The sequence below is a fragment of the Canis lupus genome, chromosome 13, assembly GCF_003254725.2.
Source record: "Canis lupus dingo isolate Sandy chromosome 13, ASM325472v2, whole genome shotgun sequence".
NCBI lineage: Eukaryota > Metazoa > Chordata > Mammalia > Carnivora > Canidae > Canis > Canis lupus.
In genome coordinates, this window is record NC_064255.1 from 35,494,084 (window position 1) to 35,516,101 (window position 22,018).

Genomic DNA, 22,018 nt, shown 5'->3' on the forward strand with positions numbered 1-22,018 from the left:
AGGAGCAACCAACGACACATTCTGATCTTGCAAATCGTATCCTGTTACTGCCAAGAAGGCCCAGGAGTCAGAGCCAAAATAGTGATGAACTCCTACAACATCCTCAGTCTCAATTCTGAGAAGTGAGGGCCTGGCCTGGGCCACAGGGCCTCTCCTTCCACTCTGGGGCTGGAATTAAGGTGTGGGAGCTACTTAGGCAGGAGACAGTAGGGGGTGGGGAACATGTGAGCAGACCTTGACGTGAGTCACCTACATGCAGTTCCCACCCAGCTGCTGGCAGACACAGGGTGAGGGACAGTTAACGTTTTCTCTCTTACTACAGAAGTGCCCACCACACAAAGTGCTTCACAGAAAGAAAAAAAAAAAAAAAAAAAAGCAAATGTAAAAGAAAACAGCAGTGAGACAATTTGCTACAAGAGGGGAGTATATGGGAGCAGGAGTGGGGGGGTCACATCATATCAGATGTCAAGCAGAAGAGACTCATGTCTGCACATCGCAACTGTTTGACAGAAACTTAAAAATGACGAGGAGTGGCCGGGGGAGGCTCTCCAGGCTCATCTGCAGGATGCACAAAAGGGTGGGTTCAAGCGGAGAGACGGCGAACACCCTCTCCGTACAGGGCAGTGAGCACGGAGGGCACACCCGGACCTCTCAGACCACCACCCACGACCACCGGTATCCGCAAGGTGTGTGCTGTGGCCCAGGCATGGTCATTACGACGTTTAAACCCTGACAACTCAAAGGTATGATTTGGGACCAGCAGCGTGGGCATCACCTGGGAGCTGCTTTTTAGAAATGCAGACACCCTCCCCCCGCCCAGAACCCACCTCAGGGACACAGACAGAGTCATCACTGGTGGAGACACCCTTCCTGGGCTGGATTCACTCAGTTTTCACGAGAACCCTGGAGGAGGCCTCTGTACACCCCCCCTTGGGGCTTGGCAAGGTGAGATGGCTTACCCACAGTCCCACCATCAGACAGGGCAAAGCAGGGACCCGAATCACATCGATTTTTACCCGAGTCTGGTTAACTTCTCTAAAGGCAAGTTTCACGTCGAAACGCTGTATCGACTCCCCCACCCATTCTGAAGCAAAAATATTTCTATGCCCCGCCTCATGTCTAATTATAAATATGTACAAACTGTGAATAAACTCCTTATGCTTTTTTTCTTACACAACTTTAAACAAAAACAAATGTGCAAACTCCACACAAAGCTCCATAATCAATAAGTTTCAAAGGCACCAACATGCTTCTTTGCGAGGCTTGATCCCACTCAGCAGACAGGCACAGGGGGTCTCGGCCTCCCTCAAATTCAGAAAGCCCACGTCAGTCACCCCGCAGCCCAGCCCGCAGTGCCCCGCCGCGCACCACTGTTATCTCGTGACCCCTGGAGACCGGCTGGTAAGGAGCCTTATCACCACCGGCCCTCCCTCCAGCACAACCGATGCTACTGTTATCAGAGCACGGCCACGTCCGAGCTGCACCGCCTGCGCCGGAGCCACCCGGTCTCCTGGCAGTTCAGACGAGTGCCAGGAGCTCAGTCATGCTAAGATTATCAAAAAGCTTAAGAGCAAAACCATGAAATGCCCGTGGAGAACCTGCAGCTCACTGGCCAGCAGCCTGACTCTGAGAGCGCCGAGCTCCACTCCTTCCCAGGGACCCAGGGCCTTAAGCAGCTAACTGCGTAGGTCATTCCCAGAGCGAATCAACCTCACTGCTCTCACTGGGACAGTCATTAAGATACTTGTTCCTCGGCTGCGTTGTCTTTAAAGTTTGTGTGAAGATGACTTCTGAGCTGACCTTTGCTCTCCTATTCAAGAAGAGCACCTGTTACCACCCTGGACCGGCCCATTTGTTGGAAGATGTGCCAAGAAGTGACAACGTCTGGACAGAAATTATATTACTCTTTAGGTAAAGCCAGGATGATGGCAAAACAATAAGAAAAGGTGATATATTTTAATACAAGCACTACATGTGTTGCTTAATGATGGAGGATTATTGTTCAGTGGGAACACAGGCCGCGGGTGGACCTCAGCTGATTTCACGGTCTTCGTCACACACTCCTACGCCCCAGCAAACGTGCTCTTCCAGGGGGCTTTACAGTCTCACCACACGATCCGGGCCCCTGTCTGATGGCGGTGCGCGGCATGTGCGTACGGCGTGTGTGCAGTCTGTGCTTGTGTACCCAGTGTGCGGTATGTGCGTGTGTGACACTTAAAAGTATAGTTCCAAGAAGCCCTGTCTCTGAACCTCGCCAACCTGCCCCTCTGACACAGACAAGCACAACACATGGAAGGTAGTTTCTACCTGCGGCACACAGCCACCAGGAGCACTTTCCTCCCAGGTGACTTAATCTGTGACGACACGTGTGAATTTTACTTCATTGCACATTATTTGTTCCAAACGCATCCCTGTAAGCTTACCTTATCCCTCCCAATTGGAAGCGGCATCGCTGTGTAGAGATTCTTTCTTCCATCAAACACTGGTTTCCGATCCCCGAAGATCTGTGTTTTAAAGTGCTGGACCATATGTTCCACTATTTCCCTGAAAAAGGACAGAATTCAAGCAAAACGTCAATAAAGTCAGAGAACTGGCATACAAGGACAGCGCTCTTCTAACATTGGCTTATGAGCGATTTTCTAAGACCTATGGCTCCTTTTCGCGATAGGACTTTAAACGCTCTTCTATCAAGAATCAAATCAGAACCATCAGTGGGTTGACGCTCATTCGGTCCGTCACTCAGACACGGGAGCACCTCCTCCACGCCGGGCTGTGCACGCCACGTGCAGCAGACATCGCACGCATCCAGACCTCCCTGGAGAAGCTGAAGAGAGGGCCGGCGTGCGTGGGGGTCCGGGCCCAGAGCTGCAGGATTGTGCAGCATACGCTTCACGGCAGACTCCGTGGGGCCTCCCACCAGAGCAGCGTGTAATCCCGCCCTGACTGACACTGGTGCTGGCTCGCCTGTGGCCTTGCTCTGGTCCCTGGAAAGTCAGAGGAGGTGACCCAAGCCAAGGCTCTCCAGGGGTGTGTGGGACTGGCTTGGCCTCTGGCGCTCCTGCGGTCTGCTGTAAGCATGCACCCTGGGTGCTGCTGCCCTTTCAGTCCGGCCTCCAGAACAAAGACCGTAAGGTCGACAAAGCCCAGGTCCAGGCTGACCCAGCAGGGATGGTCAATGACCTGCAGGGCCCCGAGCCTGAAACAGGATCTTCGTTACTGTAAGCACTCGAGGCTGCCGCCGCGTGTTCCCCGGGCATCACAGCAGCCGAATTCCAGCGAATGCCCAGAAACCGTTCCGCTGCGGTGCCCCCCTCGCCCCCTGCGCCTGCCTGGCCACAGCTCAGCAGGGACACATGAAGAAACACACTCTGAACAGCCACATGCAGCTCAGCTGTCCTGCTGGCTCAGGGCAAAGCAAGGCCCACCCACACCCTGTGCAGGTTTGCTCCCTAGAGCCCCACTTAGCACCTCTCCGGCAGCATTTCAGGGCGGTTTGGGGGCATTCTGATTCAACTCACCAAATACTTGACCCTTCTTACACACAATGCCTCGAAATACAGACAGGAAAGGCCGTGATGCCCGCCTGGGCCCCGAAAGCCCCTCGTAAGGGAAACATGCGAAGGATTGATAGTGAACGGACTGGGACAGGCTCCAAATCTCAGTCCTCAGCAGCAGCTTGCAGGATGCGGGAGAGATGCACTTGGGCAGCAGGGCAAGTGGGGCGAGGGGAGGGAGAGGACCTCTGAGGGACTGCCCCCAGCACAGGAGATCTGAGCTCCTTCTCTGGGGCAGAGCTCCGGTCATCCTTCAGGAAGCAGGAATTCATTCCATTCCTTTCCCAGAATATGAGGACAGCTGGCCTAAGAAGGCTTTCCTTATTCAAACTGGCTTTGCCCAGGCAACTTCCAACTGTGCGAGTCCCGGCAGAGGAGCCTCTAGGGATCCAGGCAACCCCACCCAAACACCCACTGCCTGCGAGGTCCCCAGGGCAAACAGGGCCTCTGGGCAACATCTTCTTTGATGGCTCCACCAAGAACACACCAGGCCTCTGATACTGAGTGGGACATCACAGCCCGGCAGGTGTAAAGCCCCAACAGCCGGAGGGGCTCTAACCTCCGCCTCTGCCATTTCTGACCGGCAGCCACGGCACAGTCTCTCCTGTAGCCAGGCTATCTCCAGATCACCTCTCTCTAAGCTTCAAAGACCCCATCTTCTTGGTCAAGAGGTCACTGTCCACTCAAAGTCCAGGCAGCTCTACTGGAGAGTTAGACCCACATCCAAAGAACAAACCATCCAAATGAATTCAAAGTTATTGTGAGCAGAATTCAGGGGACCACGAGCTAATGTTATACACATGGATGAAGAATCAGTAGAGCTGACCCTTGAACAACACAAGCAGGGGTGGGGGTGCTACACAGTCAAAACCCCACATAGAACTTTTAACACTCCCAAACCTTAACTATCAATAGCCGAAACAGGTATTAGAGTCGATCAACACACATTTTGTATATTGTACATATTATATATGTATTCTTACAACAAAATAAGCTACAAAAAAGAAAACATTGAGAAAATCATGAGGAAAAGAAAATATATTTTCAGCACTGAATTTATTGAAAAAAAAATCCACATATATGTGGACATGTGCAGTTCAAACCGTGTTGCTCAAGGGTCAACGGTATTAACAAACCCAGCACCATGTAAAAATGACATTGTGTCAATGTTGGGCAGATACCAGGAATGGCAGGTTGGCCTTAACGTGACAAAAGTAACTGACACAAAACATATTTCAGCCATCAAGTAAAATCCACAGCTGCAAAACTTCTAGAAGAAAATGTAGGAGAAAGATCTTTAATGACCCTTGGGAAAGACAAAGACTTCTTAGAACACAAACAGTATGAACTGCAAAAATAAATAAATTCAAAAACATCATCAAAATTAAAATTTTTAGCCTTTAGAAGCTACTGTTACAAAAAGGAAAAGACAAGACACTGGGAGTAAATATTCGAGAAACACACCCACATATCTGACCCAGGACATGCAGGCATAATATGTTTTAAAAATTCTCATAAGTCAGTGAGACAAACAAGCCAACTTTAAACAACCGTAAAAGATGAGAACAGACACCCTGTAAAAGAAGCTACAGGAATGGCCAATAGGCACGTGAAAAGATGTTCCTCACCAGTCATCAGGAAAATGCTAACAAAACCACAAACACCCACTGACTATGGCTAAAATCGCCAAGACTGAACAGACCAGGTAGGTGAAGGAAGGTGGAGACAACAAACTGATACGCTGCTGGGGACGGAGACCACCACAGTCACGTGGGGGGGGGTGGCGGCGGGGGGGTGTATCACCATTTCTTATAAAGACCAATGTATATTTACTACGCCGTCTAGTAACAGCCAATAATTACAAAACAGAAATGAAAGCACATAACTACATCAACACTTGTATGCAAATGTCTCTGACAGTCCCAGCCTGGAAACAACTCCTATGCCTGTCAACTGGTGAACACACACGTTAGGGCACGAGTGTACAATGGGACACTTACTCCACTGTACGGATGGCTGGTACGTGCAGCAGGATGGCTGCATCTCAGAAACACGCTCAGGAAACAGGCCAGACACAAAACAGTACACGCTGTATGATTCCATTTCTATGAGACTCTCTAAAAGGCAAAAATGAATCATTGACAGAAGGCACTTCAGTGGTTGCCTACGGGCAGGGGATGGGGGGCTGGCTGCCAAGGGCCAAGAAGGAGCCCTGGGGTAGTCAGAATGTTCCACACCTCGACTGAGGTGGTGGCCACATGTGTATACACTTTTTTTTTTTTTAAAGCTCATTAACTAGGAACTAAAAATGGATGCATTTTGTTGTATGTAATTATAGCTCAATAAATGTGATTTATATTTTAAAAATCAAATGTGGAAAGATTTTAAATTATGATTATCTCAAAGATGTAGGAAAAAGCATTTACCAAAATTCAACACCCATTCACAATTTTTTTTTTAAATTAGCAAACGAGGAACAGATGGAAATGTCCTTCATCTGGTACAGATCTCTTTATTGAGATTCACAATAAAACAAAGATGCTGCTTTTGCCGCTTGCGTCCAATGCTGGGCTGCAGAGCACGGTCACCACAGAAGGGTGAGAACAGGAGGATCGTAAAGAGGAAAAACTAGCATTACTGGTGGGCATGAGGGCTGTGTTTGTTGAAAATCCAGACGAATGTGCAGAAAAACGCAGTAAGCGTCACAAAGACAGAGTCCTTGCCTTTTTGTCTGTGCAATTCCGGGGCCTGGCACATCGTGGATACTCCATGAATGCGCGCGAACACATACACACACGCATCACCTCCTTTTTCCCCCCAGTACTAAGTCTTTATTTGCTCATCTACTTGCACACTTGTTCATTCATTTGTTCATCCTCTCAGGGCCGGTGGTGAGGCAGGGTTGGAGCTCGTGGGCACAGCCAATTACCAAAGAAACCCAGGAAGCCCAGTTTCACGCACACACGGGAGCAATGAGGGAAGGGACCTCAGCACACAGGTGCACCTGCTGCCCCATCCTCTCAACCTCTCTATAAAATGAGAACACACCACAAAGCTTTGGTTTCTAGCAGTTACATTTATGGAGTTACATTTTTTCTTCTCCCCTGAGACAATCTACGGCCACTTTGATAGGAGTTTTTATACTAGCAGAGGACTTCCTGAGTTACTTGGCTATACAGGATGATCACTGCTTGGAAACTCGGGTTTAAATTCTTTTAAGGTCTGATGCAACATAGTATCAAGGAATCACTTGTTATGTATTCATGCATGTTTCCAGAATCAGCGGCCATCCTGAATATTAACCTCCCCCTTTCCGTCTCCCACCTTCCAGAAGGGAAGCGCCGTCTCCTGCTGTCCCCTCTACCCTGAGACAGGAGAAGAGCACGCAAACCTGTGTGGCATTTCCTGAACGTAAGTTCATGTCACAATGAGGAATGATCTACCCAGAGTTAAGTGTGTAGGGAATGAGGCAGAGGGGACAACTCATCCCAGGTGGCACACAGGAATCTTGTATTTGGGCACTGGAAATACCCTAAGTATTTAAAACAAAACAAAACCCAACACAACATACCATAATCGTGGACTAGAATATTCAGTTTTCCGCAAACAAATCCATTCCTTCAATCCCAATCCAAATCCAGAAAGGTTTACTTTTATTTGGTGGGATTTAATGAACTGATTCTGAAATGTATTTGGAAATACGAAGGACAAAGGCCAGCCAGGACACTTCTGAAGAGGAACGAGGTGGATGCATAAAAGCTACAGTGACACAGATGGTGTTGGTGATGCTGGTGGTTTGGAAGCAGGGACAGACAAGTCGACCCCAGAACAGAATCAAGAGCCCAGAACGGGCCCCACGGGCACACAGACACTTCTTTTACAACAGAAGTAGCAGAAAAGAGCAGAGCATACTTCTCAGAAACCAGTGCTGAGTTGACTAGGGATCCAGCAGTGGAAGCTCAAGGCTGAAGCCCAGGCCAAGGGAAGCACTCATCTGTACTAACGCTTGCTACCCTAAGTTGAATCCAACTGTTGGCCGGACAGTTCCACTCACGGGCCACGCAGGGGGCCCTTCTGTGGCAGGAATCCCAGCTTGCGCACCCAGGACCTGGCAGCACCTGGCAGATTGCAGCACACGGCTAGGGCGCAAGGGAGCACCAGGTGGAAGAAGGAAGCGGTCCCGCTGTTCCAGGCGGGAAGCACCCTGATGTCCTGCAGAGCCCCCCTGTTCGGTGGCCAGTCAAACAGCACTCCAGCCACCACGTGGGCCGAGAGAAGATGCCGATTATCACCCGTGTTCTGCACCTGAACCTCAGTGGCCAACACTCATGGCCAGGAAGGTGCTATCACCTTGTACAATCTTGTAGGGATCAGACCACTTGAGTTTTAGGACAGGATGCTCACCAATTGTAAAACACGGAGGTCCTTCCCTCCATGAACGCAGACCCACTCCCTCTGGCCAGTGACTGACCTTCCTTCCTATTCTCTGTCCCTCTGCTTTCATGGTGGTAGAGGAACAGAAAACCCGCCACTTCAAACGTTTTTACATGTACGGTTCGGGGGCATCAGGTGCATGCACGCTGCTGTGCATCCGTCACCACGGTCCAGCTCCAGGACTTTCTCTTATCCCTGCACCCATTAACCACTAGCCCCAGGGCCTTGGCTTGACCGGCTGCTCCTGGGCACCCGCTGAGAGACCTCTGGGAGGAACTGCCCAGAGACATGTTACCTGTTGGGATCCTGTGTTCAGTTCTTCCTTCCTATGGGGTCTGACCCCTGGAAAGCAAAGCTCCTGGACTACACGAGTTTAGCCGCGGGAGAAACACAAGCCTCAGGCTCTGCTCCTAACTTCAGACAAAGGCAACAGCCCCCAAAGACTGACTGTGCTCACACTGCAGACCCTTCTAGACTTGCCTCTTACAGAGTGGTCCTCGTATGAAAATACCTGCTAGGCATGTCACCCTGGGGACACAGCCTCGCAGCCCGGCACCATCATCTCCCTTTATGCCCGAGGACACAGAGGCACCCGGCCATGTGTTACTAGGCAGCAGAAGGAGGATGCAAAACCACCTCGCAGTAAGCGGAACATGTGTGCTAATCCATACAGGCTGGCGTACCCCCTACGTGCTTGCTTTGCCCTTCTGCCCTAATTCTGGGCAAGTTTTCACTTAAAAAAAAATGCAGTCTTGGGGCACCTGGGCAGCTCAGTCTGTGAAGCATCAGACTCTTGATTTCAGCTCAGGTCATGATCTCAGGGTCGTGGGAGGATCAAGCCCCAAGTCGGGCTCCACGCTCAGCAGGGAGCCTGCTTGAGATTCTCCCCGTCTCCCTCTGCCCCTCCTGGCTTGCGTGCACAAGCTCTTTCTCAATAAATTAATTTAAAAAGTAAGTGCAATCTTTTGCTAATTTCCAACTACACAGGCTGTGCATTACTATATCCTCACCATCAATTTCAGATACAGATAATGCTGGAAGTCTGCCTAGACCACATCCTCATCTCGATCCTCTTCTCAGAAGTGACTTGATCGTTTCCAAACACATGCATTTACAAAAATATGTAGGTGCATAAAAAAAATACAGTGTATCATTATTTTTCAGACATATGGCATCAAACACAGGGCTCTGGAGCTCACTGTTTTCCCTCTAGGTGTCTTTGAGACCTTCCCTAGTCACTAGATACAAAGTGGCCATCAAGTCGAGAAAGAGAGACATTAAGAGACGTTAGCGTATCAGGTACTGTAGCCCCTATTAACCAACCACTTAGGACCGGGCTGTCTATGTTCGCAGACTTGGCGGTCACACCGTGAAGCCCCACTTCGCTGTTATCTGCAGCTGCACCGTACTGCACAGAACGCTCACTTAACCACTCCCCGAGTGACGTGCAGATCGTTTCTCTTTCTGTCCATCACAATATCAGACATCCTTGTACATCTCTGTTTGGGATAAATACTTAGAAGTAAAGGGTATACATACTATTTTAATTTTAACATATGCTCCAAACCATGTTCTACAAAGTCTTGACCAACGTACAATCCCTCCAGGGGGCAGTGCCCGCAGTAAACAGCAGTAAAAACACGGCCCTGCTGTACCGCCCTGCACCCTCCCCCCGCCACCCACCCGCACCTGCACCCACACCCAGGGCACAGTGATCGTTTCTGCAGTGTTCTCCTAGGGTCACCTGACAGAGCTTGAGAGGACTAGAAGGAAAGGACTGTCAAAAGACAAGGAGTCAAAAAAAAAAAAAAAAGACAAGGAGTCCTCCTTCTTTCTGTAGCCCATCCTGTGCTCTGAGCAGAGTGCGGCTAATTTTGACCCACTGAGAAGGCTCCCTAGCGCTGGTGATGAGGCCCACACAACCTAGACTGGAGCTGCGCTCTGGTTCTCCTGTGTCACCATCTCTGCGTCCACAGTGACACTGGAAGGGTCTGGAGAAGAGGTACCCTGCCTTATACTGAATCGATCCTACAGCAGGAGTTCGGTGAACAGGATGGATGGTATGGCCAGAGATTGAGGGCACCCTAGGCTAGGACCCACAGTGACACATCATATGGTATACGGGTGGCATTCTTCTCTCGGCTTTGCACAAGGCTTCACAGCTGAACTTATGAAACATCTACCGCGTGCACAAGGTTTTGGGCTCTCAGAATTAAGACACCGGCGTTACTGTAACAGAAACCGTAGCGTGGAAGGAGAAAGAGGTAAAGAGATGGTATGTTAAGGACTGCCTTGACAGTCACTCCCAGCGGACGGGGCGCAGCATGAGCTCTGTGCTCTTCCTCTGCCTTCCTGTTTACCCTGAGCTTCCCTCCAGCAGCTCAGACTTAAGAATATTATCAGTTGCTGGCCTGGCCTCTCCAACCCACTAGGGACACGAACTGTGTCTCTCTTGCCCACACCGTACCCGCCTCATGAGTGGAAGTTTCAGAAATGTTGGCTGGCCATGTTGCTAGTCAAGTAGGAAGAGGGAGGGATAAGTGAAAGTGCTAGCATATGGGTTTTGGTAAGGCAAAAACTTTACTTCCAACATTTTTTTTTTTAAAGATTTTATTTATTTGTTCATGAGAGACACAAAGAGGGAGGCAGAGACACAGGCAGAGGGAGAAGCAGGCTCCACACAGGGAGCCCGATGTGGGACTCGATCCCGAGACTCCAGGATCACGCCCTGAGCCGAAGGCAGATGCTCAACCACTGAGCCACCCAGGCGTCCCCCAACATTTTTCTACACTATTTTGATTGATGACAAATTTGAGATTAGACTTAAGCCGAAGTCCATCAGGAGTAATACTAGAATAAAGAATTATGAGGGCTCACACAAGTAGGAAGCGATTCTCAGGTTGGCTCAAAACCCGGGGGAGAAGCATGGCATGCTGGTAAAGGGGGCTGGCCTTGGCCACAAAGACACAGCTCAAACCCTGTCTTTATTACTTACTGTTTGACTCGAGGGAATCTCCAAATGTTGGGTAACTTTAGAATCTTATAGATGTAACCACAACAAGAATGTAGAATGTGGCGGTACAGTCAGATAAAGACATCACATTTTAATCGCCAGAGCTTTTTTCTGTTGCCACATGACAAAGCCTTAGTCATGTCTCCTTCATGGAGGAAAAAAAAAAAACAAAACCAAAAACCAAAACCAAAACAAAAAAACATACAAAAAAAACACAAAACACCACCACCATCCTGTACAATGTGGTTGATGGCATAATAAGAGCCCAACCGCCATAATACCAATAAAAAGCCCAGAAAATGTGCATGCTTCTCTACGCCTTCATGCCACCTCTAAGAGTATATTTAAGTCATAGATCCACACAGGCGTTTGTTTGTCTTGGGGAAACCCAGCAACAAACAAAGCCATTCATGGACAATCTCAAAGCTTATAAGCCTGGGAGACCGTCAGTAAAGAAAGCTGTTGAAAACACTTGAGCGCAAAGCTTTCCTCCAGAAGTTCGTTTTCTTAGTAAGCACATATTTTAAAGGATCTCATATAACCGTCAAGTTCTGCCTCTTTGGAGCTACACCTTTTTGGGATAAATACTTACTGGTAGAATTGGTGGATCAAAGGGCATATCCTATTTTTATTTTAATATTTACACCAAATCACCCTCCAAAGAGCCTAGATGGGGACACTGGGCTGGCCCAGTTGGTAGAGTACGTGACTCTTTTTTTTTTTTTTTTAAGATTTTATTTATTTATTCATGAGAGACACAGAGAGAGAGAGAGAGAGAGAAGCAGAGACCCAGGTAGGGGGAGAAGCAGGCTCCATGCAGGGAGTCCGATGTGGGACTCAATCCCGGGACTCTAGGATCACGCCCTGGGCGGAAGGCTAAACCTCAGCTAAACCGCTGAGCCACCAAGGGATCCCCGAGTACACGACTCTTAATCTCAAGGTTATGAGTTCAAGCCCCACATTGGGCATGGAGTCTACATAAAAAAATAAACAGAGGTGCTTGGGTGGTCCAGTGCATGAAGCGTCTGCCTTCGGCTCAGGTCATGACCCGGGGTCCTGGGATCAAGCCCCACATCAGGCTCCCTGCTCAGCAGGAAGCCTGCTACTCCCTCTCTGTCAAATAAATAAAATAAAATAAGACTTAATTTAACTTAATTTAAAAAAAAAAAGAGCCTGGACCAATGTATATTGGTCACACTGAGCAAATCCAACTGTTTAGTTTTATAGATAAGGCAATCGAATCCCCAAACATTCTCTCTCTTAAGATTATAATCAGGAAAAACAAAATACTACATCAAAGAGCACTTCATAAGGCCCCAGCACAAACTGGATAACCAATCTGAGTTCTCAAACCGCAACTGAGAGTTCTGTTTCTGACCCTGACAAAGTAATTAGTACTGGACTTCTAGCTTTAACTACACAACCAGGGAAAACATGAGATAGCTTTTTGGTACGGAAAAAACAGTCAGCTTAAGACTGTGGTTACTAAGGCAAGGGAAACACCTGAGGTGAGCCACGCACCCACTCTGCCAGGGAGCAGTTTCCAAACCACAGCACAGAGGGCAGGAGCACCAGAGAGCAGCATCCTGCCACACTGAGAAGGTAGGGAGTGGACTTAGGGCCTGCAGAAGAGGCAGGAATTTGTGCAGCAGGGTAGCAGAGAAGACAACAAAAGCCAGACTCCCTCAATGTAACATATACCAAGTTCAACAACAACACAAATTTACTCTGTGTGTAAAGAAGCAAAAGGGTGACATTCATAATCTAAGGAAAAACCTGTCAATAGAAACGGATCCCCAAATGAGCTAGATGTTGTAATTAGCAGGAAAGGACTGCTATAATACATATGCTATTACTCTAAGTACATTCATGGTCATTAATAAAAAGATGGGAGGGGCACCTGGGTGGCTCAGTCAGTTGGGCATCTGCCTTCACGTCAGGTCATGACCCTGGGGTCCTGGGATGGAGTCCTGCCTCAGGCTCCCTGCTCAGTGGGGAGTCTGCTTCTCCTTCTACCCCTCTTCATGCTCATGCTCTCTCTCTCTCTGATAAATAAATAAAATCTTTTAAAAAGGAAAAAGAAAAATATGGGAACAATGAGAGAACAGATGGGGAATATCAGGAAAGAATGTAAACTATGAAAAAGAACCAAATCCAAAATCTAGAAGTGAAAAGTACAGTATCTGAATGAAAAACAATTATCAGATGATCACCACACAAGACTGGAAACAACAACAGAAAGAACTGGAGGGGATAAAGTGATCTTGAAGACAGATCAATGAAGATTATCCAAGCTGAAGAAAGAGAGGGAAAAGACATTTTAAAAATCACAGGCTCATGACCTGAAGGCAATATAAAAGTGGCCTAATATACACATAATTCCAATCCCAGAGAAGGGAAAATGAGGCAGAAAAGATTTTTTTTTTTAAGATTTATTTATGGGTAGCCCTGGTGGCACAGCGATTTAGCACTGCCTTTGGCTCAGGGCATGATCCTGGAGACCCGGGATCGAGTCCTGCGTCGGGCTCCCTGCATGGAGCCTGCTTCTCCCTTTGCCTGTGTCTCTGCCTCTCTTTCTCCCTTTGAATAAATAAATAAATAAATAAATCTTTAAAAAAAATAAAAAATAAAGATTTATTTATTTATTTTTATTTATGATAGACACAGAGAGAGAGTCAGAGACACAGGAGGAGGGAGAAGCAGGCTCCATGCCAGGAGCCTGATGCGGGACTTGATCCCAGGACTCCAGGATTGCGCCCTGGGCCAAAGGCAGGCGCCAAACCGCTGAGCCACCCAGGGATCCCCAGATTTTAAGAAATGATAGCCAGCATTTCATCCAAATTTCATGAAAGACCATCAGCATACAAATCCAGAAAAACTAATGAACACCAAGAATGAAAATTACAAAGAAAACCACACTTATGCACATCAGAGTCAAATTGCTGAAAAGCAAAACTAAAACAGAAAATATGCAGAGGAAAAATGACAAATTACACATAGGGGAAGTACAATAAGAAAATAAACTGAAATTTCATCAGAAATAACAATATTAAAAGATGATATAATGACAACTCTAAGGTGTTGGGAAGAAAAATGTAAATTTAGAATTCTATATCCAGCAAAAAATATCTTTCCAAAATAAGAAGGAAATACATTTGTAGATGTCAAAAAACAATGCTAGATGAATTCATCGCAAGCAAACCTGCACAATGAGAAAGCCTGAAGGATTTTCACGCATCTCAGCAGCAGAGAACTTGGCAGGGTTCATATATGGGTAAGCAGACCATCTTCTTAATTTCTTTAAAATAACAGCATTATACCACGGAATTTATGATGTATATAGAAGTAAAATACATGACAACAATAGCAAAAGGACAGAGTGGTAAGAAGAAGTACATTACTATCAATTCTTACATTTTATATGAAGTTACAGTATCAGTGCCTAAGTAGACTGTGGTAAGTCAACGATGAATATTGACATCTCTAAAGCAATCACTTATAAAGCAAAATGAGGTAAACTTACAAACTAGTAGGGGGAATAAATGGAATAAAGAACATCTGATGAGACCAAAAGAAGAAGGGAAGAGACAAGAATAAAAAACAGATACAGAGATCTTAAAAACAGTATGATGGTAAGACTTCAATCAAACCACAGATAATTTAATTTAAATTTACATTTTATTTAAGCAAATCTAACACATCCATTAAAATCCAGAAATACATCCCATTATAGGATATCCACAAGGGACATACTTGAAATACACACACAGGTTGAATGTACATGTATGTACAAAGATACACATCAGCTAAACAGGAAGCCTAAGAGTGGTTATGAGATTGTGTTAATAATCAGGCTTAGAAAAAGCTTTTCAAACAAGAACAACTACAAAATACAGAGAACACTTCCTAGTGATAAAGGGGTCAATTTGTTATTTTTAAAAATATTTTACTTATTTATTCATGAGAGAAACAGAAAGAGGCACAGACACAGGCAGAGGGAGAAGCAGGCTCCCTGCAGGGCACCCAATGTGGGACTTGATCCTGGGATCATGACCTGAGACGAAGGCAGATGATCAACCACTGAGCCACCCAGGTTCCTAAGGGGTCAATTTATTATGGAAGACAAAAAACTCTAAGAATGTGTATAGCTAGTAACAGAGCTTTGAAACACATGAAATGAAAATAGTACTAAAGGGAGAAATAGACAAATCCACATCACAGGACAAAAACAGTGACAATGGATATAAAGGGTTGGAATAACACTTATCAACCAACTCCATTTACTATTCATAAATCCCCATATCCACCAAACCCAGGATACACATTATTTTTAAGTGTCTGAATAACATGCAACAAGATAAACCACATGCTTAGCCATAAAATAAGTCCCAATAAATTTCAAAAGACTGAAATTTTACAGAGTATGTTCTCTAACCATAAAAGAATTAAATTAACAATGAATGGCAACAGGGTATCAAAAAACAAAATCCTAAGAGTTAAAATTTGAACACATTTCTAAAAACAAAAAAATTGATTAAAGAAGAATGCACAAGGAAAATGAGAAAATATTTTGAATGAAAATTAAGATGTATCAAAACTTGTGGGCTGTAGCTAAAACCAGGTTCAGAGGGAAATTTACAGCCTTAAACAAATGGACTGGAAAGGTAGAAAGGTTTAAATTTGATGATCTAACCTCAAAATGAAGAGGGAAATAAGGATCAGAGAAAAATGGACGGGGGCGGGGGAATCAACAAAACAAAACAAAACAAAATAAGTAAAAAGCTGTTTCTATGAATAGAAGAATATAATCAACAAACCTCCAGCAAAGCTGATCAAGGCAAAGAGAGAAGACACAAACTGAAAACACCAGGAATGAAACAGGGTTTGCACTACAGGTCCTACAGATATAAGAGGGACACTATGAACAGGTTTAATCAGTAAACTCAACACCACAATTTTAAAAATGGTTAAAATGGTAAGTTTTATGTTATATATAGTTAATCAAAATTGAAAAATAGTAATTCTCTAGATGTGGGAAATAATTCTCAGTCATTTGTGTTGGTTTTCCATTCTTCTTTATCACAATATTTTATTCATCCATTCCTTAGATGAAATAGATAAACTCTTTGAAAGATGCAAACTATCAAACGGACACAAAATTCTGAACAGCCTGATAGCTGATAAAGAAATTAAATGGGGGATCCCTGGGTGGTGCAGCGGTTTGGCACCTGCCTTTGGCCCAGGGCGTGACCTGGAGACCCGGGATCGAATCCCACATCGGGCTCCCGGTGCATGAAGCCTGCTTCTCCCTCTGCCTGTGTCTCTGCCTCTCTCTCTCTCTGTGACTATCATAAATAAATAAAAATTAAAAAAAAAAAAAAAGAAATTTAATGGTATGAAGAAAACTCTACGTCCAAGTGATTTCAAAGACAAATTCAGTCAAACATTTAAAAAAGAAATTATACCAATCTTTATCTTTCCTCTTTCAGAACCTGGAGGAGGAAGGAGCACCTCCCAGCACACGTGACAATGCCACATACCCCCTCCTCCCCCAGGATCAGAGACACAAAAATTGACAACAAAATGCTAACAAATTAAACTGGCAAGATATCAAAATAATTGATCATGACTAACGATGCGTGTGAAATAATACATCATGACTCTCAGTAACTCAAGCTAATTCAACATTAAAAAATCAATGTAATATGAGACTCATTAATAGGAGGTGGGAGGGGGTGTCGGAGTGGCACAGTTGGTTGGGTGTCCAATTCTTGGTTTCTGCTCAGGTTGTAAGCTCAGGGTCATGAGTTCAACCCTCATGTTGGGCTCCATGCTCGGCACAGAGTCTGCTTGAGACTCTTTCTCCCTCTGCCCCACCCCTCCCCAAATAAATCTTTAAAAATAAAATAGGAGGTAAGAAAAAGAACTACATGATCACCCCTAACAGATGCAGAGAAAGCATTTGACAGAATTCAACACCTATTCAACAATGAGGATACTTCTCAGCAAATTATTATTATTATTTAAGATTTTATTTATTTATTCATGAGAGAGGCAGAGACACTGGCAGAGGGAGAAGCAGGCTCCCTGCAAGAAGCCCGATGTGGGAGTCGATCCCAGGACCTCGTATCATGACCTGAGCCAAAGGCAGACGCTCAACCACTGAGCCACCCAGGGTTCCCTCTTCTTAGCAAGTTAGGGAGAGAAGTCCCTCAGCCTGATAAAGGGTCTCTAAGAAAATCCTACAACTAACAGAATATTTTATAGGTGAAGGAATGAATGATTCCTCCAGAAGTGTGGAAACAAGGTCTGTTTTTGCTACATATATTCAACGTTATTTATACTGGACTTCTTAGCCACTGCAACAAAACAAGTAAAAAATAAATAAAATGCCTTAGAAACTGGAAAGAAATAAAACCATCTTTGTTAAATAATGAAAAATCTTCTAATACCTTTAAAGTGCACAACTGAATGATTTTAGTGTATTCACAGGGTTGTCACCCTCAGAGCACCACACTGTGAGTTTAGAACATTTGCCATCACTTCAAAAAGAAACCCCAAACTCGTTAGCAGCCACTCCCTCCTGAAAAATGTCCCTCCTGGACCATGAAATTTTAAAATACAATTTATAATAACATCAAAGAACACAACATACTGAAGAGTAAATAAAATGAAAGACCTGTATGTTGAAAAGTATAAGTTCCACAGGAAGTAAAAGTAGGCCTAATGAATGGACAACATAGTCATGTGCTTGGACCAGAAGATTCAACAGCATCCACTTTCCCCAAACTGATCGGCAGTTTCAAAGCAATAAAACATTTCCAGGGAACTTTCTGGTAGCAATAAAAATCAATTGATACCCATCCTTCCCCGGCCAAAGGTGCCCCAGTAAATCAATGTGGAAAGAAACATCTTCTGAATAGACCCTTAGGACCTCCCACCACACACAAACATTAATCCAAGATGGAGCACAGGCCTAAACATACAGGCCCGGGGCTCCTGGGTGGCTCAGTCAGGCAAGCCACTAACTCTTGGTTTCGGCTCAGGTCACAACCTCATGGGTCATGACCCTGAGCTCCATGTCGGGCCCTGAGCTCAATGCAGAGTCTGCTTGAGATTCTCTGTGTCTGCACCTCCCCAGCCTGCACATGCCCTCACTCCCTCTCACTCATTAGTCAATAAATAAAATCTTAAAAAAATATATACAGATACACAGGCCCAAACTATAATTCCGCTTAAAGAAAAAAAGGAGGATCTTGTACCCTTCAGATAGGCAAGGATTTCTTAGAGAAAACACACAATATGATAAACATTTCCAAAATTTTATAGTTTGGATGTCAACAAAATTATAAAAATCTGCTCGTTAGCAGACACGACTCCGATAGTGGGGTGGCGAGCCTCAAACCAGGTGAGAACAATCCCAATACAGACTTGCACGTCAAATACACTACAAACTCCCACAAATCAGTAACAAAGAGACAAGGTCAGGAAGAGACTTCAACAGACACTTTATCAGAAACATGACCATACCACGTGAGGCGTCAACGTAACGGGCTTACAGATACAAGCACACGAAAAGGTGCTCAACGTGCTAGTTATGGGGACGTGAGAATTAAAACCACAAAGAGGGGATCCTTGGGTGGCTCAGCGGTTTGGCGCCTGCCTTTGGCCCAGGGCGCGATCCTGGAGTCCCGGGGTTAAGTCCTGCGTTGGGCTCCCTGCATATGGAGTCTGCTTCTCCCTCTGCCTGTGTCTCTGCCTGTCTCTCTCTCTCTCTCTCATGAATGAATGAATGAATAAATAAATAAATAAATCAGAAAGGAGAAAGGAGAGGAAAGAAAAAGAGAGAAAGAAAAGAAAAGAAAAGAAAAGAAAAGAAAAGAAAAGAAAAGAAAAGAAAAGAAAAAAGAAAACCACAAAGAGAAACCAAGAGACACCATGAAACAGGACAAATCAACGAGACTGACCTTCTGGCACCAGGCCTCGCACCTCTGATGGGATGAGACAGTCCCGCCACCCTGACGAGTCCCTGGCACTTTCTCACGCGCAAAACCTACACCCACCCCACGATCCGGCAATTCCACTCCTGAGTACGTCTCTAAGAGAAGTGAAAACGTATGGCCACAAAAAAGACTTGAACGACCATGTCCGCAGCAGCTCTGTTCATCAGGGCAAAGCCGAGGCAGCCCAGGCACCCAGCTAGAGAATGGATAAATAAATTATGCAATATTCATATCATGAAATATTCCTCGGCAACAGAAGTAAGAAGCTATTAATAATACACCCAGCGATACCAGTCAATGTCAAAAACGGCACGCTGGGTCGGGGGAGCAGGTGGGGGGAGACGATCTCGCAGGCCGTGTGGCTCCTCGGTGTCCCAGCCTCCAGGGCCCCTGCCCCCAGCAGGGGACAGATCGGCGGTGACACGGGCCAGAGCACTGGCCTTGGGGCCCGGCTCCATGAAGGGGGCCTGAGGCTGCGTTCTAAGTTGAGGAGCCTGTACACTATCCGTCAAAACTGGGGGAGCTGCACACTTAAGGACTGTTATCAGGACTGTTATCGGGATACAATGAAACACACAGAACATCTTTCAAAAGATACAATGAAACACACACAACATTTTCCACCAAACCGCGCGGGCAGGACCTGCTGGGGATGGAAGGGTCGGTTAGTTTAAAATGGGGGGTTCGTGTGCATAGATTATCCACATAAATCAATCGAGATCGATAAAGGACAAAAGGACAGATACCTGTTAACTCTCCTTGGGCATTTCTCTGGCTTGATATCCAATTCATAATGATAGATGTCAATTTTTGGAATGTCCATTTCAAAGAAGTTGGCCTGTAACTTGATTGTTCTCCCGGAGGTCCCGAAGTCGGGTCTGGGCGGAGGCTTGAAGGCATATCCTTGGATGGGCGGCGGCGGCGGCGCAGGAGGCGCGAGCACTGCAAGGGCCAAGAGAACCGCGTTACACGGGACACGGCGGCTTTCCCAGGGCACGCTGCACGCTGGCTCGTGGGCCGCCCCCAGGGGGCCCCCCCTTCCCAGCTCTCCCGGGCTCTGGCTGTCACACGCCGCCCCCCACTGGCTCAGTCCCTCCTCCTCCTTCCTGGGCTCACACGTTTCCATGGAAAACCTGAATCTTACGACCCCTCTCTGGTCTGTGTCATCAGAGACCGCCCCCCCTCTGACCTCCAAATGCCAGGCTCAAGGGACCCTCTGTCCCTCGGTGGTGCATGACACTGCACCATGCCCTCCTTTTTCTGACTGCTCCTTCCTCAGTCCTGTCCTTGCTCCGCCAGCCCCTTCATCTTGGAGGCTCAGACAGGTGAACTTCATCCACAATTAAACCGCTCCCCCCACCCCCGGGCACGTCCCCCCACCCTGTCCGGGAGGCGATGCTCTACCCATCACGACCCTTCCCCCACGATCCTCACAGCCAACTGCACAATGATCCTCATTTTACCCGCTCCCTCTCAAATTCACCCATTCTTATCCATCTCTCTCTCTACCCCAGCTCGGGTCCCCCTTTCACCCTGCATGGGCAGTTAGGGAGGCCTCCTAACGGGGTCCTGGCTTCCAGGCACCCCCAACCCCGACGGCCACTTGTCACACTCCAAGCCAGAGTGTGATCTCACCCCGTGCAAGTACCTCCATGACTGCCCCCGCCCCCCCACCCGGCTCTAACAGTCGACCCTGATGTGTGCACGACAGGCCTCAGCCTTGTCCTCCATCACACCAAGACCTCCTCAATCCCAAGGGCCAGCCTTCACTCGTCGCAGCCCCTTACTCCATTCTCTGGCTGCCTTTAGTCACACTTTCAGGACCGATCTGCTACACTGTGCTGTAATCCCGTTCAGCTGACTCCCCAGCTGGATCTGAGCGAGCAACTTGAAGAAGATCTGCTGGCACTGGGGTCTGTCTGAGAGCACCTGACGCACAGCAGGAGCCCACAGACATCGGGTCAACCTCTTTCCACTCATACCTGTGGAAGCTGAGGCTCAGACACGTACGGGAAAGCTGCCCAAGTCACTCCGGAAGGGTCCTTTGCCACCTCCCTGACCACCGAAGTCAGGGAGGAAGATGTTTGCGACCTCAAGAGTCAGGAACCCGAGCCTTCGGAACACCAATGCTCACGCGCACACCTCGCCCCGAGTGCCACTTCCTACACACCAGCCCCTATTCAGGGCTGCAGACAGCTGTGCTCAGGTCAACACGAGCACTCCACTATCCATGCAATCTCCCCGCTCCTGGAAACCACAACTCACCCCCCTCTCTGCAACCCACCAATACCACATTTCCACAAAGGAGGTGCCTCAGCACCCAGCCAGTTCTTTACTTAAAATGCACTGTAGTGACTCACTGGTTGTGTATGTGCTATGTACACTGCTGTTCTTTCTTTGCACATGAGAGACTGGGAAGATGGGGCAGTGTGAATTATCAGAAGGCAAGACGGAAGGGGTACGACTCACACTCGATTAAAGGGGCCAAGGCGGGGCCTTCCTGCATTCCTATCTAAGCCATTAATTTAATCAAGGAATGTAATGTATCCACCCCCCACCCCCACACACACCATAGACAGCAGAAAGAAACTTCATCCCAACTCAAGTTTTTGGTACTTCTATTAGCAAAGTTCAAACTGTGGCTTAGGGGAAAAAAAATTAAATATTTTTCCAATAACAGAATACTCTTAATTTTTCCTCATGTCTTTAAAAAAAAAAATCCTCCTCATTTAAAAAAAGAAATCCCATGTACTTCAATCCCTACTGACATTTACTGGAAACAAAAGTACACTACTAAAAATAATTGAAGCTGTTTTTACTGCATTTCTGACCTAGAAAAACTCAAGAGTCCCCCAGTTAGTTTTTTGTTTTGTTTTCTATGAAAAAATGAACGCACTTTAAAGGTTATTAATCTCACTGAGTTGTACCATCTGGAAGCCTTCAGGTCCGTCTCACTGGGCTACTACAATAGATGCCGTATTTACAGCCTCAGACACAACACACCGCCCCGTAGA

General features: G+C 46.6%; 1 protein-coding gene across 3 annotated transcripts in view; it reads right to left on the reverse strand.

Moving 5' to 3' along the window:
- The window catches only part of AGO2 (argonaute RISC catalytic component 2), a 111,932-nt gene that overhangs the window by 40,811 nt on the left and 49,103 nt on the right, over positions 1–22,018 (reverse strand). The window contains exons 1-3 of one of the 3 annotated variants that reach the window (XM_035701570.2): positions 20,792–20,809; positions 19,751–19,946; positions 2,424–2,544 (exon numbers count right to left, since the gene is read on the reverse strand). In XM_035701570.2, coding sequence (XP_035557463.1) covers positions 2,424–2,544; positions 19,751–19,946; position 20,792 — 318 coding nt within the window. In that variant the 5' untranslated portion in view covers positions 20,793–20,809. Of the gene's footprint in view, positions 1–2,423; positions 2,545–10,983; positions 11,006–19,750; positions 19,947–20,791; positions 20,810–22,018 lie in introns of those variants that run through there. The other 2 variants (XM_025450840.3, XM_025450841.3) reach the window with 2 other exon arrangements.